Source organism: Bicyclus anynana, chromosome 7 (assembly GCF_947172395.1).
Source record: "Bicyclus anynana chromosome 7, ilBicAnyn1.1, whole genome shotgun sequence".
In the NCBI taxonomy this organism is placed as follows: domain Eukaryota; kingdom Metazoa; phylum Arthropoda; class Insecta; order Lepidoptera; family Nymphalidae; genus Bicyclus; species Bicyclus anynana.
The window spans coordinates 10,947,467-10,970,407 of NC_069089.1; the positions used below are offsets into that span (position 1 = coordinate 10,947,467).

At 38.1% G+C, this 22,941-nt stretch overlaps 2 protein-coding genes across 2 annotated transcripts; one reads left to right on the forward strand and one right to left on the reverse strand.

The window, feature by feature from the left end:
- Positions 1–298: 298 nt before the first annotated feature.
- On the forward strand, positions 299–6,227 carry LOC112048574 (novel acetylcholine receptor chaperone). Its single transcript, XM_024086156.2, has 4 exons — positions 299–673; positions 1,306–1,444; positions 3,250–3,394; positions 5,115–6,227. Exons 1-4 carry the CDS (start codon positions 563–565, stop codon positions 5,188–5,190), a joined length of 471 nt encoding a protein of 156 aa, XP_023941924.1. The 5' UTR covers positions 299–562; the 3' UTR covers positions 5,191–6,227.
- On the reverse strand, positions 6,211–22,032 carry LOC112048576 (vacuolar protein sorting-associated protein VTA1 homolog). The gene is made up of 4 exons (XM_024086160.2): positions 21,662–22,032; positions 21,229–21,379; positions 20,952–21,109; positions 6,211–14,333 (listed from the first exon to the last, which is right to left on the reverse strand). Exons 1-4 carry the CDS (start codon positions 21,840–21,842, stop codon positions 13,843–13,845), a joined length of 981 nt encoding a protein of 326 aa, XP_023941928.1. The 5' UTR covers positions 21,843–22,032; the 3' UTR covers positions 6,211–13,842.
- Between the last annotated feature and the right edge of the window lie 909 nt (positions 22,033–22,941).

Genomic DNA, 22,941 nt, shown 5'->3' on the forward strand with positions numbered 1-22,941 from the left:
TTATTCAGTCACAGAACAGTAATTAATGTCGTAATTTGTATGAGTATCCAACCCTTTTATCTATGATCCAACCTTTAGGCCTAGTTCGGACTACTTTAGTATTTTAGTCGAGTACGAACAATTTTTGCATTTATCGCTCAAAAATTGTTCGTACTCGACTAAAATACTAAAGTAGTCCGAACTAGGCATTGCTTCCACAAATTGGCCGTAGATTGGATGGGTTGGTACGTCTATAAATGCTGTCAAACTCGTGCCAAATAGCTCTCCTCTAGACCAATGACAAAAATTTAAAATATTTGATATGGATTTTTTTCGCGCCGGCGCGAACGTCGAACAGGCAAAGCGTGCTTTTTGCACTTGTAACTTGTTATAGAATTTTGTTACATTTCATAAAACTGATTACTGTGTTAAGTACAATGTTCAAATACTGGAATAAAAGATAGCAGGCAGCTCTCAAAATTTCGGATACTTATTTATATTTGTTTTGTGTAAATAATGTTTTTCAATTTATAATCCTAATACGAAAATGATAGTGTAAAGAGAGTACAAATTACGAAGCAGAATGGGATCCATCGTTTTAAAAAGCTTGTCCATTCTCTTGGGAATTTTCTTTATATTTGTGGGCATAACTAAGCTTTCGCCTATCATTTCAAAGGAATTACATAAAGATTTGGTGAGTACATACTTAGAACTATTCCGCATGCGTTGCTGTCGGGACAAAATTAAAAAGGTCGCTAGATGCATTAAGATTTTTGTTGCGGAGCAATGTGGCTTTCTATTTTGGTAGTTGGCCTGCCGCCTAATGCCCAGCGGCGCTGTCTCGCTGCGACAGTGGGACGAGCCGCGGATTTGACGCTATCATTAATTATTACAGTTGGCAATTTTTAAATCAAATATGTTGGGGATGCTTCATATTTGTTCTACAGACCTGTTATAGTTCTACAGTAATATAAACAACGCTGGTCCAGTGGTCACTCTTAGACTTTGTTCTTGTCCTGGGTTCGAGTCTAGAGTGGTTCTTAGAGGAGAATCGTGCTCAACAGTGAGCTAATTAAGGGTTGATAATGATGATTAGCGGACGCCGGACGCGGACGGATTTCGGCCGCGTGGAAATCGATGTAAATTTACAACCCCTCCAACCCCCTTGTATTTATATTAGGTATAATGCATTTTTTCGAGCTACGTTACTTTTTGTTTGGAAAATTAAAGAATGCATGCGACCTCTTCACGAAGGCACTTATGGTCATCACCATAGATTAATATTGGTCATCCCAAACTTATTTGTATTTTTTTTTTAATTTTTAGAGAAAAGAATATGTGAGGTATGCGAAAGTTTTTCCGTTTTCGGAAATGTTGGATTTTAAACTACCGTCGAAATGGTATCGCAGGACTGTCGGCGGGTTAGAAATATTGTTTGGGCTGGCGTTGGCAACGATACCGAGCCGTAAGTTGCATGCTGTATTACACCGTAGATACACGTTACTGGGAGCTATTTATCTATGGAAAGATTTTATTGTATGTTTGTTTGCATTGAATAGGCTTAGAAACTACTAAACCGATTTTAAAATTTTTTTAACTGTTGCGAAGCTGCACTATCCCTGAGTGATATATTTTATCCCCGTATTCCTACAGGAACTGAAACCACGCGGCCTCTGCTTGTTATTACAGGCGAAGGAGATAGAATCGCCTTCGGATTATGTATTATTACTAGCTGACCCGGATATCGTTGTTGTGCCCTATCGGTATTAAAAATTGGGGTTGATAATAAAAGGATGAAAATTCAAGGTTCCTTTACTTATACCTTACCTAACACTACCCAGATCTTTCAAGTTGGATCTAACTGCACACGGTATGCAAATTTTATTAAAATCGGTTAAGTGGTTTAGGAATACATCGAAGATGACACGTAATTTAAATATATTAAGCTATATTTATTTATTTAATATGATATAGTTATAATTAGTACAATAATATTAATATAGGTAATATATTTATGTAGACACAGAACTGACACCAATAAATCAGGTACCAATGTAGGTAGTAATATATGCCGTATCTCCTAAATATGATCAATATTGCCATTCCCCTCCAATTAGTCGGAAACGACTAGCGGGCCGGGATCGAACCACCAGCTCTCGGTGATGAGTCTGGCCCGATCGTTGAGCTGAGGCTTTATTACAGACGTAGTAACTACCAGCAGACCCATTCAAGCTTCGCTTTGACATACGTACACTTTTGGCCGTCCCTACTCATACTCTACCTTGAAAACTGCGAAAAGTCCCATATAAAATTTCAGTTCTAAAGTTAGTCTGCATACCAACTTTTAGCTTTCTACCTTGAAATTTGCGGAATGCTCCATACAAACTTACACCCCCCATTTTAGGGAAATGGGGGTTAGATAGGGACAAAAAGTTGCCTATGTCACTCTCCATCCTTTCAACTATCTCAATCTACTTAAAAAATCACGTCCATTCGTCGCTCCGTTTTGCCGTGAAAGACGGACAAACAAATGGATGGATGGATATACGTCTTTACTTACAGACGTAGTCTTATTGTTCATTTAATTTCAAGTATGCTACATAAATACTCATAAAGTACGAGGCTTAAGACCTTTCAGACCAAATGCTTAGAACAGTTACCGAATAAATTATGAGCCTTGACACACTGCCAACAAAGTCCTCTTAAAAGGTTCAGAGTAAACACTAAACAGGCTATTCAGTTGTTGATTTTATTAGTAGTGGATATTTAGAAAATTCCTAATAGTACTTCAGGTTTATGGTACCTACCGCCATGTTTATTTTATCCACCATAGGTACACTATTGACGTTATTGGTCTGAAGGGTATCGATAACCGGTGAAATTAGACACACAGCAGACACCGCGCGGTTTCAACACACAATCAAATCTTTTCTCTATGTAGATGAGGTTGAATAGTAACACCTTATATGGAGTGGCGTGCATTTCATAGATGCAAAATGTAGTACCTTCCCTAAAAAGTCATTGCGATCCTAAATTGAAGAAGGAATTTTCTATTTTGTACGATTTGGTCCTTTTAATTAGTGCATAGGACAGCACATTATAGGGAATTTTCTAGTAAGTGTGTATTCTGTGGTGAGAGTAGTATCGCTGTAAGGTGACGTTCTGTAATTAGTAGTAGGCGTTTCCACTTAAGGTCCAGTGGGCTATGTGCTTATTCCGTCAACTTTTTTTTTTTAAAAGTAGATTCTCATGAATTAATTGCTATTACAGATAAAATAAAGAACACAGCAAATGTCGGTCTGGTATGTCTAATGATCCTGGCCGCGTATTCCCACGTCGTGGTCGGAGATCCATTCGACCGGTGCGCGCCGGCCTTGGTTTTCTTCTTCATGCTCACAGGAAGGCTTGTAGTCTGGTAAGAACTAAAGATAAAGAGTCCTATTGATCTCTCAAGTCAGGAACAAGTAGCTCATTGCTTAGCTGGCAATAACTAGTAAAGTGTTCACGTCGAGGTGAAGGTTAGTTGCGATAAGGAGGTGAGTTAGGGAGTTGACTTCCTAACAGGTACCAATTTCAAGATGATGAAGAGATGTCATCTCTTCATCATCTTGAGATGTGTGCCAAGCAGCGTGGTGGTTTTAGGCTCCATATCTATCCTTTAAGGAGGGATGCTGATGGTGATGATAATGATGAATATTTTGTAGAAAAAACTAGTCAGCTGACTCAAAGTGTTTGAGAGTCCTACTCTTCCAAACAACCTCGGAATCGCTTACGCAAAATTTCACGAAGCTCCATTAAAATTCAACTCAAGTCACAAATATCTCGTTCCTGGCTCGCAAATCATAATTTACTGAAAAATAACCTTGAGTTTTTAATTGAAAATTCAAAGAAATATTTCATAATCATAGCAAGACATGCGTGCTGGAGATGTCAGCGCAAAATAGCTACATCCATTTAATAGTATTCCGATCGTGGGCCGCTTTGACGTCATACATATTGCTGTGCAAGTCTACGCCGTATTACCTAACTAAAAGATCGTTTCTCACGTCAAATCTAAATTTCATCACATAATATATTTTCATACCGTCAGTCGGGATGCGAATCTACCAGTGTCTAAACATAACATATTATGTCTAATAATATGTTATGCCTCTTGTTCAAATAAAGCTTCACTATCTTGGGACCTTTGTAAACGATGTCCTTGGTACGTTATAGTACCGTGTACGCCTTGACCAATTTTTATGAGATGTAAACACGAATATCGAAATAAAATTAGTACTATCGCATCAGATTGGCGACGGGCCAAAAATTTAGCATGACGAATCACTTGTCGCGTAAATAATTGTGTACACTATCTTTATCTATTCCCGTTTGTCTCCCGATAGATTCTGTATTCAATGTTAGTAATCAATAAACCTCATCACCCAGACGAATTTTTATTTTTATCTGTACCTATTTTATTATATAGATACCTACTTACTTACCTCTAACCCGCGTTACAAACCTGAAGCTTTAACAGAACGATTTAACTGAATAGTCGAACTGTTTAGTTAAATCTTCCGTGTGTACCTAGTGTCCGTCAGTTTTATCAGTAGGTACAGTGTAAGTACAGTACAGTAAAACAATTTTGTAGAAGTAACAAGGTATCTGCAATCATTACTTTCGTAGCTACAGGGATATAAAGGGTTATATTTGCGGCGCTGCCACGGATCGCTAAAATACGCTCCATACAAAATGGCACGAATGAATGTCGATTCGTAAGAACGTTACATTTGTATGGGCGTTCTAACAAAATTATTTTTAAATTCATCTAATTACGTTAAAAGGTTTTTGATTTATTTTGAAATTTTATAATCTTATTTATTTTACAAACATCCCTACAATCTTTGTTTTTATAAGTGTCAATTTGTTATTTACCAAAATATCAATAAAACTCAATATATTTAAACCTAGTCATTTTTACCCATTGCGATTAGTTGATTTAAAGATTTAAGACGTAGAAATTGGCTGCTGTAAGTTATCGTGTAAAGATACCTCTGTCTATATAAACCGGTCAGCCGTTCTTTCTATTTGGCTGACGCACTTTCGTGCGTCTCGATTAGTACTTACCTAATAAGAAATTTTGTATTTTGAAGGTACCAAACAAGTCGGCGAGAAGAATTAGAAAAAACAGCCGCAACACAGAATGGCAACGGACTCAAGAGGGAGTAACATACTCGTATACAGGAGGTAGCCTGTTTTAGTTAACATGACAACAGTAAACCAAATTAAAGGCACAAAATATCTAGTGTTATGTTTAAAACACGAGAAAATAATCCTTAATTATGATTTTTTTTTGAAAAATTGTTTCTGTGATCATACTAGTCATTATAATAAAATCGAAGCCACTTACGTTTTTAAGTTATTTTATATTATTTGCACTTTCTTAACCTCGAGCACATTGCCTCTTGTTTGTTTTAATAAAAGTTTTAATTAACGCTTTTACATTTACAAAGAATGCCATAGAGTTCGTACCCAAAAGTGATATTAATTTAAGCGATATATAATTAGGTTCGTCTGTGTGATTGTGATTTGTGACCGTAGAATGTGTTAAGTAATTGTATTAAACGTTTATATAAGCACTTAAAATTAATAGAGACCGGTTTATATGCGAAATCGGAATGATTGTGAACATAAATATGGGTATCAATTTAGTACCCATATTTATGCTCTTATTTTTTCACTCGAATTTTCAGTTTTATGCATACACATATAATTAATTAGATAAAACCATGATTGACCTAATTGAAATTATCGGATACGAGAATTACTAAACCACTGTATGAGGTCAATCCACTGTTATGTTGCATATGAACCGGCCTACTTATAATTATATAGAACGTAGGTTCTCAAACTGCCACATTTCGGTAGAATTAGAATGAATTTTGTATGTATTTGAATTTCGCACTATGAGTACACATAGATACTTTAAACATGTTTTGCTCAATTGTTAAGTTCCGAATATCTAGTGAAATAATTGGAAGAAAATTAGGTAGAAAAATAGCTTATTCCTACGCACCCTATATTTGAAATACGCGCTACCAATATGCATAAATCAAAAGTAACTTACAAGTAAATCCGCATTAACAAACGATCCGCTTTTAAACCAAGTTGAGAAAATTACAATACCTACCCCTACACTAATAGAACCGCAAGTCGTTTTGTAAGTGGTGTTTGAAATGACAAAGAATAAATGGTTATAAAATATATTGATGATTTTATTTCATGATCAAACAACATATACCTAAAACATTTTTAATATCTTAGGTTTTTAATAAGAATAATAATATAATATGACAAAAAAGTATGCGCCAACCTTCTGTAAGGCTGCTGTGAGCGTGGCATATGGCTACACAGTGTAGACATGAAAACATATCTTGGAATCGGAATTATACATATATTAATATCAGCGAATTTTGAAATTTTGCTAACTCAGAGCAGACTAGATGTTTGGCGCATATTCACGTGCCTTTGCTACTAAAAAAAAAGGTTATGAAATTCTCAGACCAATTATTGTATAGGACCTGCCTCGCTAGACGTTACTTTTCTGTCAAAGTATATGATCAACGATCTAATGCGATTATAAAAACTGTCTCTATAGAATCGATGTTAAATAGTTGTAATCGTGTTCGTCGGTTAAAGAGCTCCGTAAAAATACCTTTTTGTGTAATTGAATTGTGTAAAAAACTGGCAAAAACTTCTAGTTTAGTATAAGATATATATAAGACAATTTTGTTCGTGACTATGAGTGCGATACAGGTCCTTCTATAATTGGTCTGAGAATAAATTGGTAATTTATGGTCCTTAATCTTCAGTTTAGAAATCTGGAATATTATAGAAAATAAAAAAAAAAAAACGTCTTACGGACTACAGTTTGCGAGTAGCAAGATGAAATTTTCTTCACGACTGAGTGTGCCTTAGCCTCGACATCTATATGAAATGTATCCTAGTGATAACAGAAGCAATGTTTTCAAAATGCAAGCATGAGCGTTAGCCAAAATTTATGAGAAAGTACATTGAAAAATCATTCGTCTTATTTAAGGGTTAATTTACACGAGCGGTAACTCTACCGACGACCGCAAACGAACACTTACTAATAATAATGTTTAGTTAGCACAATTTAGCACAACATCGTATTATAGTCTAACATAATATCTCCTAAAAGTTGAACCTCATGTATACTAATTTATTGAGTGAAGTTGTAGAGGGAATAAACTCTCCGATTTTAAAATAATTTTAATAATAGATAGCCACGTTATTTATGAGTGTCATAGGATATATTTTACGTATTCTCACGGAAACGGGAACTACGCAAGTGAAACCGCGGGTCTTATTTAGTTATTCATAAAAACAGGCGGGTCCCTCTTAGCAATTTCTACAATTTGATTGAAGTTTTAACAAGCACCTTAGTTCTTGATCTTTACGCGCCTTAAAATGACAAATCCGTACCAATTTTTCCCCTGGTCGTAAAGATATTATATATTTTTTTTTTATTTTTAATCATCTAGGTGTGATTTATCAATTTAGATTCTAACTAAGGTTGTTACGTTATCTATATTCGTGAAATTTTAAAAAGACGCCCGGTCATAGGGCACTAATCCTCAAACCCCTTTTTTATTATTTTTATAAGATTTCTGTGTTTTGTACTTATTTTTTATGGTGCAATATTGAATTATACACATCAGAGTTTACTGATAAATTAGGTTAAACAACTTATATATTATTAATTAGTAGGTATGTAACCAAAATAGTACCAGAGTAGTATATTAGTAATTAAAAACTAATTAAATAAGTTGATTCAATACACAGTTATAACAAATATAAAATTAAATATTATTGCAACAACTGTTTTGCGTGTTGCAATCGACTACAAAAATTATACAATAAATGTATAATGTAGGTATATGAACAATAAAATAATAATTATATTACTTATATATTTTACAATATAATTGAGATGACATCCAAGAAGAGATTAACGACTAAGTAAATAAGTAATATACATGTATGTTCCTAGATGTTCCCTGTAATAAATCTCAACTTCATTTTTAATTTTTTAAATGTTTTTAAATTGTTTAATTGAAAACATTTATCAATAAACAAATTAAAAAAGAGGGTATAAATCGCTAGTCAATAAACACCTAATAAAAATTTTAATCAACTTGTTTCCTAAATTAATTACATTTGATTTATAAGCTTAGAACAATAAATAGCAGCGTTTTACCTGAAATAAAACGCATATTAAAATACTTACCTCACTGGAAACTTTATATTGAGAGTAGCATTTCCGTTTCCGTCGATTTCATATCAGTTTTCGTACTTTTATTGACGTCACGTCTGGCTATGTGGCGCCACCTGGCGGTGTCGGGCTCGGGAAGTTTCGTAAATCGCTGAGCGCGACTTTAGCTCATTGGCTCAATATATCACCAGGCAGGAATTACTTAAAGTTTCCAGTGAGGTAAGTATTTTAATATGCGTTTTATTTCAGGTAAAACGCTGCTATTAAAATATTGACCGTAACTGGAAACTTTATATTGAGAGCCTGTTTGTTTTCGCCTGGTGACGCCACATTATGGTATTATTTCGCCAATGTGATTATTAAAATAAAACTTTTTATAACAATATTATCTCTAATTCGATTAGGCTTTATTTAGAGAACAAGCTAGTAACGAAGTTTGACTTACTGTGTCTGTGCATAATACAATATTCCATTTTGTTGGAATGTAGCAAAAATACATGTCTACGGTACAATGGTAGCCAGTAATAAGTATCTATTGTCTGTGGATATTATTTATTCAAACTGTCAACTCTTTGACATTCAAGTGTCATTATATGTCATCAGCCATTTACTATATTTAACAAATATTAATAAATAGAACAGTTAGCAGTGCTTAACGTGTTTCCGTTCATCTCGCGACTCCAACTCTCAGCACATTCAAAAATAAATCAATGAACTAAAAACATACCATACATTTTTTGGATTGGAGTTCAATACTTTTAATTTTAGGGATTTCATCATATAATTGATATTCACACTAAATTATTTAGGAAAAACACTGCTGACCGATATAGTCGTTATGAAGATTTCTTACGTGACGTCTTTACTCATTCTGCTATAACCATATGCGGGACGGTTTTTTAAAAAATTTATTACAAAGAAATTAATATTAATTCTTGCTGCATTTAGTCGTAGTGGATAGTTATTTTATTTAATAATGAAATAGACTTATTATTTCCTAAAGAAAAACTATGATAGTGATTATTTTATTTACAAATAATTTCCAGCCAGAGTAAATACTTCTATCGGTTTTTGAGCCAAATTGCGGCCAAAATTGAATAAAATCATCAGATTATTATTTATACTATGTTATCCCTATAATAAGTAATGTTAGGTCATATACACGCCTTTCAGAGTGTACCCACAAAAATATAACTATTGAAAAAATAACTTATTAAGAAGTTACTGACATTCCAAACTGGTGGCATGGAATTTTTAGGCTTTCTTAACAATTTGGTATGAATTTAAGGATATACTTTACAAAGTTATTGATCTCTTAAGTAGGTTACTTGAAGATTCTAGAAACTAAAACTGAGTCAGTTCTTAGACATTAGGTCATATAATGTACTAAAACTTTTACTTTTAGACAAACACTACACAAGCCGATTTTTAAGTTTTGACAGGAAATTTCAGGTTTTCCCATATTTCTTGAAGACTCCCTCTAACAGTTTTGTAACTGCTAAGTCCGTTGTCGTGATTATAATAAATTTGTCTTCATTCTATAGAATTATCGGTACTGCTAGCACTCGGAATCTGAGATCCAAATGACATAAGACTTACTCTTATCAAGGCTATTAAATATATTCCTGTCAACCGATTCTGATGATTCTCTGAGAATCAGTGTAAGTGGTGGCGATACCATAAAGCAAGTGGGAAATTCCCTATACACACTGTACACATCGTATAAAACAACTTGAGCGTAAGTTACATCTCGGGATACGTACAAGTAATCATGGACTACGTGTACCTTATTTAATGAGTCAGATCAGAATAGATCAGTCACCGACATACCCTATTTCACAATCACTTTTTCTATGCTACAGTAATGAAAGCGCCAAGTATGGAAGATGGCGATGTTGTATAACAAGTGATTTGCATGCTTGTTGTTCCTGCCGCGTATACTATTGTGTACTGTTGTGAACTTAGTGATAGTCTAATTAAGGTTACTAGACAAATATCTTGCAATTTTAACTGTTATATTCTATATTTAAACTCATTTCTCTTTTCCTCCGTAATATGTAACGGCAGTCATTTTGTCCAATTGAATGTTGCTTAGGAGGTGAGTTTGATTCTAGGGACATATACGAGTAGTATGACATACATTTCCTTTTTATTGGAATGCAGTACCTATTCCTCTCGTGACCATGAATACCTCAGAGGGTGAATGTTTAGTAACGCTGCCCAAGCGTGGTCAAAGGCATCTGCTACTAACAAAAACACTGGCTGAGGGTGTCAGTGAAGTAGGTAGCTAGCAGTCTGATTATATTAAACAAGGTCATTCATTCATTCAATGGTAACGGGCAAGTTTTCGATATAGTCTACATCTACGCTTCGTATTATTTTCTTAGTAAATGATAAAATTGTCTATTCTTAATTCTACATATCTCTTACAAAACATGCTGCGAATTCGAAAGCATTGAGAAAGTATTTGAGAAAGAGACATGCATAGTTCAAATGACAAGGAAGTAATGTCCAACAATTCCCTGTATACAAAACGTACGAAGCACCTTTGGGATTTTATTACATACACATGCAAGTAGGCTTGTGTCTATTCTTCAAACTGAGTTTTTGATGCTGTGCGTATTTAGCAAGTGGAAATGAGTTTCAATATTGGTCCGGCTTCAGTATTAGCAACAGAGCATGGTGCTTTTATGATCCTTTGTATTTCATTAAGTAGACAATTGTTGATATTTCTTCCAAAACAGGAGTGTGGAACGATATTCCATATAGATTAAGAAAAACACGAGGTTATTCGAGAGAACGGTAGGAGATAACCTCAGATTAACCTCTGTACGTTTCTGGTGCCACCATTTTCTCCCATTGAAAAAGGTGGTGAAAAAGGTGGCTAAAAAGACCGCTTGAAATGAAGTCTATCTCAAAATACTTTATGTTTTCTGGATGCATTAAACTTTAAAGCATACATAATACCCTTGATGGGCCTCGAGCCCCTGAAAAAGGATTCATTTAGAATCCTTTGTTTTAATAGAAATTTTTATGTTACCGCTTATGCGTTTTTCTACATTTGCTAGGTGACGGAGGGTATCATAATATGTTTTACCTTTTCGTTTGTTTCTAAGTTTTATGAAACCTGGAGTATGGTTATAAATTTTGCAAATAATAACTGTATACATCCAGTAATACCTTTAGAAAACTTTGAAGTATTCGGAAAAATAAGTTTCCTGCCTTTAACCTCTATACCAAAATGTACATGATGTTTTAATCTGACGCTTTCATTCATCAGATTTTTACGCCATTGTTACAAAGTAATTAATTCACCCATTGGTTACAAATCTAGTGGGCCTATTCACTATTTTGGTCTTTATTATCAACCTATATCAATTGGAAAAATGTCATTTACCTACTGTGGGATATTCACGAGTAAGCAATAAATGACATTTTTACATAGAAACTCAATTTTGTATATGTCAACTAGCAAACGTAAAAGATAGTGAGTCAGCCTGCAAGGGCTTTAGGACATTAGTTTCTTGTACATTGCTGATAAACACCCTGTGAGAGTGGATTATAATGATCATACAAGCAAGGCTGCGCAAGCGTTCCAAGCGATGGAATCTTAACATTTTTCATGCATTACCCTCGCGAGGGGTGGCGATCACACACACACGACATCGACAAGGGTATTTGAATAATTTATATAGATAGATAAGATATTCGTATCCATACATCGTTGATAAACACCCCGCGAGGGTGGATTGTATTGATCATGCAAGCAAGGCTGTGCATGAACGTGTGCGCATTACAGATATGTATATTCCGTGTTGTATGTTCCACGCGATGGAACATTACTCTTCATGCATACGCCCGCGACGGTGGCGATCAAGGACACCGGTATTTAAATAATTTATATAAAGAGATAAACACCCCGCGAGGGTGGGTTGTAATTATCATGCAAGCATGGCTGTGCATGAGCGTTTGCGCATTGTATGTATATTCCGTGTTGTGTGTTCTACGTGATGAAATTTCAACACTATTCGTGCCTTGCCCATGCGAGAGGCGGCGATCCTCAGTATTTGACTGGAAATACGTCTAGGAATGTTAACACTTTCTATAACCTCGTCCCCATGAGGGGCGGTAATCTATTAGTCCGGTATTTGACTGTGCAAATACGTCTAGGAATATTTAAACTTTCTATACCTTACTCAGTAAGTTGGTTTTGCAAATACGTCCAGGAACGTTAAAAAAACTGTGTATACCTTGCCCCCGCGAGGGGCGGTAATCTATTAGACCTATATTTGACTGCAAATGTGTCCAGCGACGTTAACAGTGTCTACGCCTTGCCCCTGCGTGGGGTGGCGATTTATAAGGCCAGTAATTTACATCCAATCAAAATTCCTGTGCTAAATTCTGGCGGGATTTGTGAACCTTTTTTCAATGCCGGTTTGAATTGGAGTAACAATATGTTTGAGTAACTTCCAAAAACTCTTTGTCTAACTTGTCTTCGAGCATTCGTAATTTATGTACTCCTCTGAAACGAAAGCCATTGCCCACACGTTCGTTTTGCAGTATATATGTTAGACAACAGTCTAATGCTAGAACGTTCACTTTGGTTTCTGAGTTCACATTTTTAGGAAGCCCGCTGGGCCCCGCCACTTTTAATACTATTTTAACTGTTGAAAAATAACTACAAAGAAAATATTATTACATGCAAGTACGAAAACATTTGCAAAAAAGCAAGACTTTCAAACACATGAAGTAGTGATCCGAACGGAAAAACCGTTAAAATAATGATCACGTACTATTTTCAAATGAAATTTGAAATTTTTACATACTTTAACGTTAATTACATTAACGTTGTATGTTACAACGTAATAATTACAACGTAATAAAATATAAAGTACTCACAGCGAATTCACTTCACTTATTACACTTTATCTTGCATTGTCGGGTACCAACTGATTGCAAGATGTTGCTTCGACGGTAAACAAAACGCCAATGTGCTAAAGTCGCGCTCAGCGATTTACGAAACTTCCCGAGCCCGACACCGCCAGGTGGCGCCACATAGCCAGACGTGACGTCAATAAAAGTACGAAAACTGATATGAAATCGACGGAAACGGAAATGCTACTCTCAATATAAAGTTTCCAGTTACGGTCAATATTTTAATATAGATCTTTTGAATAATATTTTATGAAAAAAAGTAAAAACAATAATAAAATAAATTAGGTATGAAATGACATGCGTTTTATACCTTCATTTCTAATTAGTTTGCTAATAATTCACATTAAATTTGGCTTTAGTATAAATAAAAATACTGTAGTCTAATCCAAAATTTTCTGTACATTTATAGTCATACTTCATTACATTCGCTAAAATGATTACTCTTAGTAATCATTTAAGTAATTTATTACTTTTAGTAATCATTTAAGAGAATAATTTTAATATCTTCTAAATATGTAATGCCAAAATTTCATAATTTAAAGATTCATGTCATTGTATTTTGCAAGTTAAATAATGATTCTCAGTACACACATAGCTTTAAGCGTTATACCTTAGAATGGACAGCTGTGAATGTAACAAAGTCACTAAATTCAAGCAGGGTCTCGACCAGTCTGGAGTAATTCCAAGGCATTTTTTAAATTGCCAATAGCAGTTTTAATGTCATCATAATTGAGTGCACTGCTCGCCCACTTGCAATACTTTTGAGCTTTTTGAATCTGCTCAGGGCTAAGCTGTGCAACACTCATAGAACTGTCCCCGAAGGTAGACATTGGGGCGGGCTGTGGTTGTTGGGTTGGGTCGTAAGGTACGAAACCCCCAGGATTAGGATCAGGAGTGTATGGAACAGGTGGCAATTGAGAAGCAGCTCTCATTGCTAGATTTGGGTCTGGAAGACTGTTATTAAAACTGGTTGGTACTGTTGGTGGTGTTGCTGGAGTGACATTGGTGAAGCCAAATGTCTGAGGATCTGTTGAGCCAGGCTGAGGAAAGCCAAACGTTTGAGAGTCTGAAGCATTAGGCTGACCAACTCCTGTTGTATTCCCCTCATCTGCCATACTTCCTGCAGGAGTTAGTTCAGGGCCTAGAACAAATTAAAGGTGTTATTAGGTAATAAAAACATATTTTGATAAATATTTATGATTTGGAGGCTTAGTAAGTAAGAGATATAGACAAAAAAACACTGGTAAAGTCCTTAAATAAGAAGTCTGCTTCAGAATTACTAGCACATATCAGGAAAGACCTATGTATTAGTGTGGGCACTTACCGGACACTGTGGACTTAAACCTTAAGATCCCTTAAACCTTAAGATAAGAGGTCCCAAGCCCGGATGCAAAAGGAGGAGGGTTTGCAGGAGTGACCATACCTGCTGTAAAAGGGTCAACGCCGAACCCCAGGCGGCGGTTAATAACCTGACAACACCATGGCAACCAGTGGCCAAGAGGTCTAAATCACCTCTAAAGACTGATCCAGAACGGTCAGGCCAGAGGACACACCCAACTCTGGCAGGGTGCCCAAAACCTTATCCCTTGATCCCTTAGTTAGGAACCTAAACCCTTACCCAGCCACTTCCTACCCTTTATACGTCCCCAACTATACATTCACTGCTCACACTACACTCTACAAACTACACATACGACTAAACCATGAAGACGGATTCAAAGAGACAATTACTACCCCAGGGGGGTACCGGAAACGGACAATCCTCCGCTGTAGCGACACCGCCGGTCACTGGATTACCGGACGGGGGTGTGGCTACAGTCCGCCCTGCGTATTCTGGGGGGGGCGAGAACCCGCCTTGCGCATTGCGCAACCAACGACTCGGCTATGTAAAAAGGACAGATGACCAAGCAAAAAACGAACCCACCACTAACCCAACTACCCTGACAGCACCCGACTTGCAACCATGCCCGACCACAGCTAACAAGGACTCCGATATAAATATGACTTCAGTCGCGATGGCCGTCCCTCCACCAGATATAAAATCCGCTTGGGCCAACGTAGAATCCAAGCACAAGCGGAAAAAACCTAAAAGGAAGAGAAACAAGACGGACTTACAGACTGCATCCCCTTCAGGCACACGCCTAAGCGGGCAGACGTCGAAGACAGAAAGGACTACAACAGTGACAGGCAAGGCCCAGACGGGGGGCTTGTACGGACAAAGCGGCGAGCAGTCTGCACAACAGCGGCTGCCCCCCGCGGAGACTGTCGTCCCACGCCCAGGCACAAGCCGCAGCACTGCTGTAGTCCAGAAAATCTCCGGCGAAAACCTTCCGGCGGAGCCTGCCAAACCAACATTGGACGCTACATGCGCAAACACCTCTGGCCAACGTCAGCAACACCCCGTCGCACCCCGGTGCAACAAACACTGGAGAGGCCGGAGCGGTGGTGGGGCTGACGAGGACAGAAACCCCAACCCGTCAAATAGCCAGCCCAGTCTTAAACGGGGCAGGCTAGATGACTCCATTTCACCAAGGGGCCAGACAAAAAGAACCAAGACAATCGGACAGACCAGAACGAGGGAGAGTTACGCAGGCGCGACCCAACAACATCTGAGTGTCGCAATCACCCTCGTTCCTAGGGCTGACATGACGCAGACAGAGGCGATGACTCTGCAAGAGCAAATCCAGGAGGAGGTTTTCGAGGCTTGCCTTAGAGATCCAATTCCTGGAGTTCCTCTAACCCATGCACCCACCTTCTCAGGAAAAGCCTTCCTCAGTGAAGGCGTCCTGAAAATGTGGTGTGAAGACGACCAAGCCCTTCAATGGTTGAACGCGGTCTTACCAAGGCTGAATTCGCCAAGGGAGGGCTTCGAAATTAAAATAATAAACCAGCGCGAAATCACGAAGAGGGTGAAAGGAGCACTATACGTGCCCAACTACCGGGGAGAGATCGGCAAACTTCACAGGATCCTCCTACGGCAGAACCCGAAGTATGATATCGGCAGCTGGACCCTACATAATTTCAAAAGGTCGACAGGGAGACTTCCAGGTGTGTTCCTAATACTAGGAATACCCCAGGAAAAGATCGACACCATTGTGGACAACGACAGGAGGGTAGCCTATTCCACTGGGACGATATATCTCAAGTTCTTTGTTGGCGAAGAACTTAGTGATATACCGCCCAGTCAAGCTACCTCCACAAAACAGGACAATACTGAGACAGACGCAGCCGCGAAGACAATCACACAGACAGTTTGTGAAAAACTACCGGACTCTGTACAGGACGGACATGACAGCGATACGACGTGCCCTGGACCAAGTACCGCTCCCTCAACAAGTGGGATGAATTGGGAAGGAACGCGTCCCGAACCAAGCATCACACCATCAACAAGTGGGATGCAATGGGAAGAGACGCGCCCCGGACCAAGTATCACACCCACTCTAGAGGGGTTGAAATGGGAAAGGGCATCAGGCACAGACGCAACTGATTCAGACGACGACGACATGGCGGACTCAGCTCCGCTGTATACATTACTGGAGAAATGTGTCCCCCGGGACGCATAAACTCCATCAATATCCATCTTCAGTAATGTAGACATAGTACAGGCCAACCTCCAGCATAAGATCCTTGCAACGGCTACTCTACGCAAACAACTGGAGGAGGGGGCCCAAACCATAGTGCTGATCCAAGAGCCGTGGGTCAGAGGAAACCGCATATGTGGTTTTGGCAACTGCAACGGTAAGTTTCTTTATGACAGTAAACAAACTCCACCGAGAACTTGTATCTATATACCTCGCTGTATCACAGCGACAATGCTAACACAATTCTGTTTCAGAGACATAACAACAATAAGAATACAAAGTGGCATAGGACAACAAACCGGTGCTAGGACAAGACCACTAGTCTTGGCATCGTTATATCTACCCATAGAAGAACATATACCACCAAAAGAGATGACGGACCTCATAAAATACTGTGAGGACGAAAACACTGACCTCATAATTGGAGTAGACAGCAACGCACATCACACCCTATGGGGATGCAACGAAAACAACAAAAGAGGTGAGCAACTTGTAACATATCTATTAACAACTAATCTTGTAGTTTTAAATAAAGGCTCGAAACCAACGTTTATCACGAGCCGTTCCCAAACAATAGTAGACATAACTCTGGCGTCTAACGGTGTAATGGATCAAATAAGAAACTGGCATGTGTCTGATGATCTCACCTTATGTGATCATCAACGCATCCATTTCGAATTGAACTTGACCACGGCACAGGACACACCACGGAGAAATCCAAGGAAAACAAACAGGAAACTATATAAAACACTACTCCATAGCAACTATGGGAATGAGAGCGAACTCCATAACACTACAATCGAGACAACAAATCAAATAGACAACAACGTGACAAGCATAACTAATGTCATCACGTCATGCTACATAAAAGCCTGTCCCATAAAGACCTGCACAACAAAACAGAAACCAATGCATGCATGGTGGAGCCCCGACCTTGAAAGGAAGCGACATAATCTTAGACGACTGTTTAACAAAGCTAAGAACACCAGGAAGGATGAAGACTGGGATACTTTCAAAGATCACCAGTACAGTTACAACAAAACAATAAGGCAGAAGGACACAAAAATGTGGCGCCGGTTCTGCTCAAACATAGAATCATGTGAGAAAGCTAACAGAGTAAGGAAAATCCTTGCAAAAGACAACGCCCTCATACTAGGCTCCCTAAAGAAAGCCGATGGTAGTTACACAAAAAACGACAAAGAAGTAAGTGAGACTCTTCTAGAAACACACTTCCCAGGATGCAAAATACTAGACTCTGCAGACTGGACAAACATAAATGAAACCTACAACCCAGTAGAATCAGACAGGGAACTCGCCAACAAGATAGTCACACATAACAGAATACAGTGGGCAATAAACACGTTCCACCCCTTCAAATCACCAGGCACGGATGACATCTTTCCGGCCCTTTTACAATGGGGTTTGGAATGGCTAACACCATGGCTAGCAGAAATATACAGAGCCTGCATAGCTTACAGATATATACCAAAACTATGGAGAGATGTGAAAGTAATCCTCCTACCAAAACCAGGTAAATCAGATTACACTGATCCGAAAGCTTTCAGACCAATCAGCCTAACATCCTTCTTGCTAAAAACCCTGGAAAGGTTAGTAGACAGATTTTTAAGGGATGGGGTACTGAGTAACACCCCCCTACACCCGAACCAACATGCTTACAGTACCAGCAAATCCACAGAAACAGCCCTACACTCAGTGGTAAACAAAATAGAACACAACATGGAAAATAAATTATCAACACTAGGAGCCTTTATAGACATAGAAGGTGCTTTCGACAAAACCACGTTCAACAGTATAGAAAAGTCCCTTGAACGGCATAATGTACCTCTAACAATAAGAAAATGGATAAATTCCCTTTTATCACTCAGGGCGATACAGATAAACATAAATGGTAAAACTCAAGCCATTGCTGCCAGAGGATGCCCTCAAGGAGGAGTACTATCCCCACTCCTATGGAACCTGGTGGTAAATGAACTAATCAGTAAACTGAACAACAATGGCTTCCTCACAATAGGGTACGCTGACGACCTAACAATACTTATAGGAGGAAAACATGAAAACACCCTAAGTGGAATAATGCAAGATGCACTCAAACAGATAGAAAAATGGTGTACACTTAACGAACTATCTGTTAACCCCAGAAAAACAGAACTTATTCTGTTCACACATAAAAGAAAACCAAACTTTCCAAAAACACCGACTTTATTCAAAGTAACCCTAAAGCTAACCACAGAGGTAAAATACTTAGGGGTAACACTAGATCAACAATTGAACTGGAAAAAACATATTGAAACGAAAATTCAGAAATCTACAATCATCCTATGTCAGTGCAAACGCATGATAGGCAAAACATGGGGACTAAAACCGCACATAATGAAGTGGCTATACCTTACAGTTGTAAGAAGCTCAATGACATATGCATCTATAGTCTGGTGGCCAAAAGTGATCCAAACGACAACTCAACAGGAACTTCAAAAATTCCAAAGACAAGCACTGCTATCCATAACGGGCAGTATGTGCACAACACCGACAGCTGCAATGGAGGTAATACTAGGAATTCCTCCATTACATCTCCATATAAAAGAGGAAGCAACGCTTACAGCTCTCAGACTAAAAACATGCGGACTGTGGAAACACACAAACACAGCCCACACCAACATCTTAAAAGAGGGAATACAAATAAACCCATGTATGGAGTGGATATGTGATAAAACACAAAAACAATTCGTGATGGACAAAACATACAAAATCAATACAGAAGAAGCTAGTAACTGCTACACAAACCCTGACACCCTAGATGTGTACACGGATGGGTCAAAGACAGACACAGGTACTGGAGCAGGAGTCTACTGCCAAGACCTCAATATACGGATTGCACAAGCGCTTGGTAAGCACAACTCAGTCTTCCAGGCAGAATGCGTCGGCATCACAACTGCGGCTGTTGCCGTGACCAACAGACAGGTAACAAATTTTAACATTAATATACTTAGCGATAGTCAGGCAGTACTAAAAGCACTGGCAAAACATTCGACCACGTCAAAACTACTGCTGGACTGTCACAAGGCCCTAACAAAACTTGCAACAAATAACACAGTCATCCTAAGATGGATAAAGGGACACAGCGGAATTTTAGGTAATGAAGCGGCTGACGAACTGGCGCGTCGCGCCACGACACTGAAGGTAGTAGGACCCGAACCAATAGTACCCATACCATTCAGTGAATACAAAACATGGTTGCACAAACAAACCATCAGAACCCACGCTGAACTATGGGGCAGTATAACCACATGTAGACATACAAAGGAGGCACTTCCAAGCCCCGACCCAAGGTTAACAAAGAAACTTATAAACCTTCCACGAGATAAGTTGAGAACAGTAGTTGGCCTCATAACTGGTCATTGCCCACTAAACAAACACCTTTCAATTCTAGGTATGACAGACAGTCCTCTGTGCAGAGCCTGCATGGAGGAGGACGAGACACCGCTACACGTTATGCTCAGTTGCAGAGGCGTAACGGAACAACGAGCAACCTACATTGGCTCCTCAGCGACACTCCATGAGGCTATCGGCGACCTGGGCGGCCTGCTAAGCTTCTGGAGCGAGCTCGGCTGGATGGAATAAATCCAGCGGGAACCTACACCGGAGGGACCCACGCACAACGGCCAATCAAATGGCTAAGTGCGGAAACGGCCCAGAATAAAGAAGAAGAAGAAGAAGAACCTTAAGATCTACCTATAGGAAACACCTTTGCACATTCTATGTAATTGCCCAGCTCCAATACATAAACACAACCTCCATCAAGCACATTTCATCATAAGCCCAGAGGAGTTAAAACATACCAACCAAGAAACTACTACTGTACCTGGCGACAACAAGTGTTGGAGGGGAAACTAGACAGTGACGATCACAGTCGTTTGGAAGTGGTCAATGTAATATAGGAACCTTTTAAAGACCTGCAAAGCTGCTACATAAAGAAGAAGATGAGAAGAAGTGTAAGTTCCACCCATGTATTCTTCTGCTTCTGCCTTCAGGCCCCATCGGTTGATGCTTTTGCGCTCGCTCAAGCCCCGAATGACGCAGCCGAGTTTCCATTAAGGAGCCTAGAGCACTTCAAAAATAAAGAACTCAGTATGCCTAGATATAATTATTTATTTATATACCTGGGACTGGGGTCTCTCCATTCTTGAGGCAGTTATGTATGTATGCAGCCTTCCACCGAGCATATTTGCGATTTTCAGCTGCTTCATCAGTCAAGTCTCCAAATGTTGTGAGGACATCATAGATCACTCCTGCTGTGTAAAACGCCTTGACAACATTCCTGCAATAATTATTATATTGCTTTACACAACACTTAAATTACAAATATGACTCTTATACAAAATCCAAACAATGGTCTATTTAACTAAATAAATTTTTAAATGAATTGTTTTAACTTACTTTCCATAATTTTGCTCCCGGTCTTGCTTGTCAGCAAACAAGAATAGTCTAAGAGCATAATTTTCCAAGTGTGCTTGAGCAACAACCTCGTTGGAGATAGATTCATTATCCTTGAATATTTTCTTTGCTTCTTCCAGCCAATCCATAATTGCTGTATAACATTAAAGGACTATTACAATTTGCTAAATTTATTAATTACCTAGCACTATGAATGATAAAATATACCCTGAAGATCACAAATTGTAAAATTCCTTCCCCAATACAGGGGAAGGAATGTTATGGTCATTTTACAATTTGTACTCGTAAATTACCTACCCTTCGTTAAAAACCTTGTGCACGCTTCTGACTATAAATGATTGTAATGAGACTTTTATCTGTGTTTATTTAGCAAATCTAATTTAGATTGGCTTTATTAAATAATATAGAATCTTACCCATTAGAACTTTTGTTTCTTCAGGCGTTTTTTTGTTAGTTAGCTTTAGGCCGGCTTGCAGTGCATGTAGCCTACACCAATAAGCTATAGTAGGATCCCTAGAATCATGTTCTGCTGCAGTTTTCAAGAAATGTTGAATCGGTTTTAGACTTGGTGGACATTCCGGAATGTTAGCCGACATAATTATTATTCTTATTTATTAGACACCGTTGTATATGATTGCCCGCTTCTATTATTTTGAAGGCATAAATTTTAGATTGCAACAGTTTCGTCAATAACAAATTAAATCATCAATAGTAATTAATTCACTGTACATTAGATCAGATTTTATTGAATTACTCATAAAAAAAACAGACATCAAAGAGTAACTCAGCATAGACAAACAGAAACAGATTATACACAGATTATTATTTTTTTTAATTTATTTGGCGAAGTTTGAGGTCCTGCTTAAATACGTCATACAGATAATAAACCACAGATAGACAGAGAAGAATAAACACAGATTATTAGACTATATCTTTTAGAGGCCGTACAGACTACTTTAGTATTTTAGTCAAGTACGACCAATTTTTGGATTTACCGCCGAAAAATCGTTCTTATTCGACTATCATCAGACCCTGACATGAAAAAATGGGACCACCCTGGAATCAAACCCTTCAAAACAAAAAAAGAATTTTCAAAATCGGTCCATATATGACGGAATTATCGCTGGACATACATAAAAAACAAAAAAACATAGCTTACAGCCGAACGTAGAACCTTTCTTTTTAGAAGTCGGTTAAAAAATACGAAAGTAATCCGAACTAGGCCTTAGTCGTTTGTGGTATCTTTTTAGCCGTTTTTGGTTTGTGGACTATTTATCAACTTGAAACGTACGTGTGGGATTCGTAAAATCTATTGAGATCAAAGAATTTATACTCCAAGGAGAAGAAGTGAAGGTACACACGAACACGTTGGAAATAGCACCGCTACTATTTTTTCCACAATCGGAAATTTTAGAACTGAAACAGCGGCAATTTGATATAATTTTTTTTTGAGGTTCACTTACTTATATATACACTATTTTAGGATACCAATTGAGAAAATAAACAATTTTATTTTCACTTAACACGTGATTATTTTAACTAAATGACCGTGAAGAACTTACATGAAATGAATGTACGCTTACTGTCTGATTTCTGTACCTATTAATTTATTTTCGCAACCAACACAATGATGCGTAATCTCTTATGTCCATAAGTCTATAAAATGAAGCTTCGGCATCCTAATTGAGATAATGA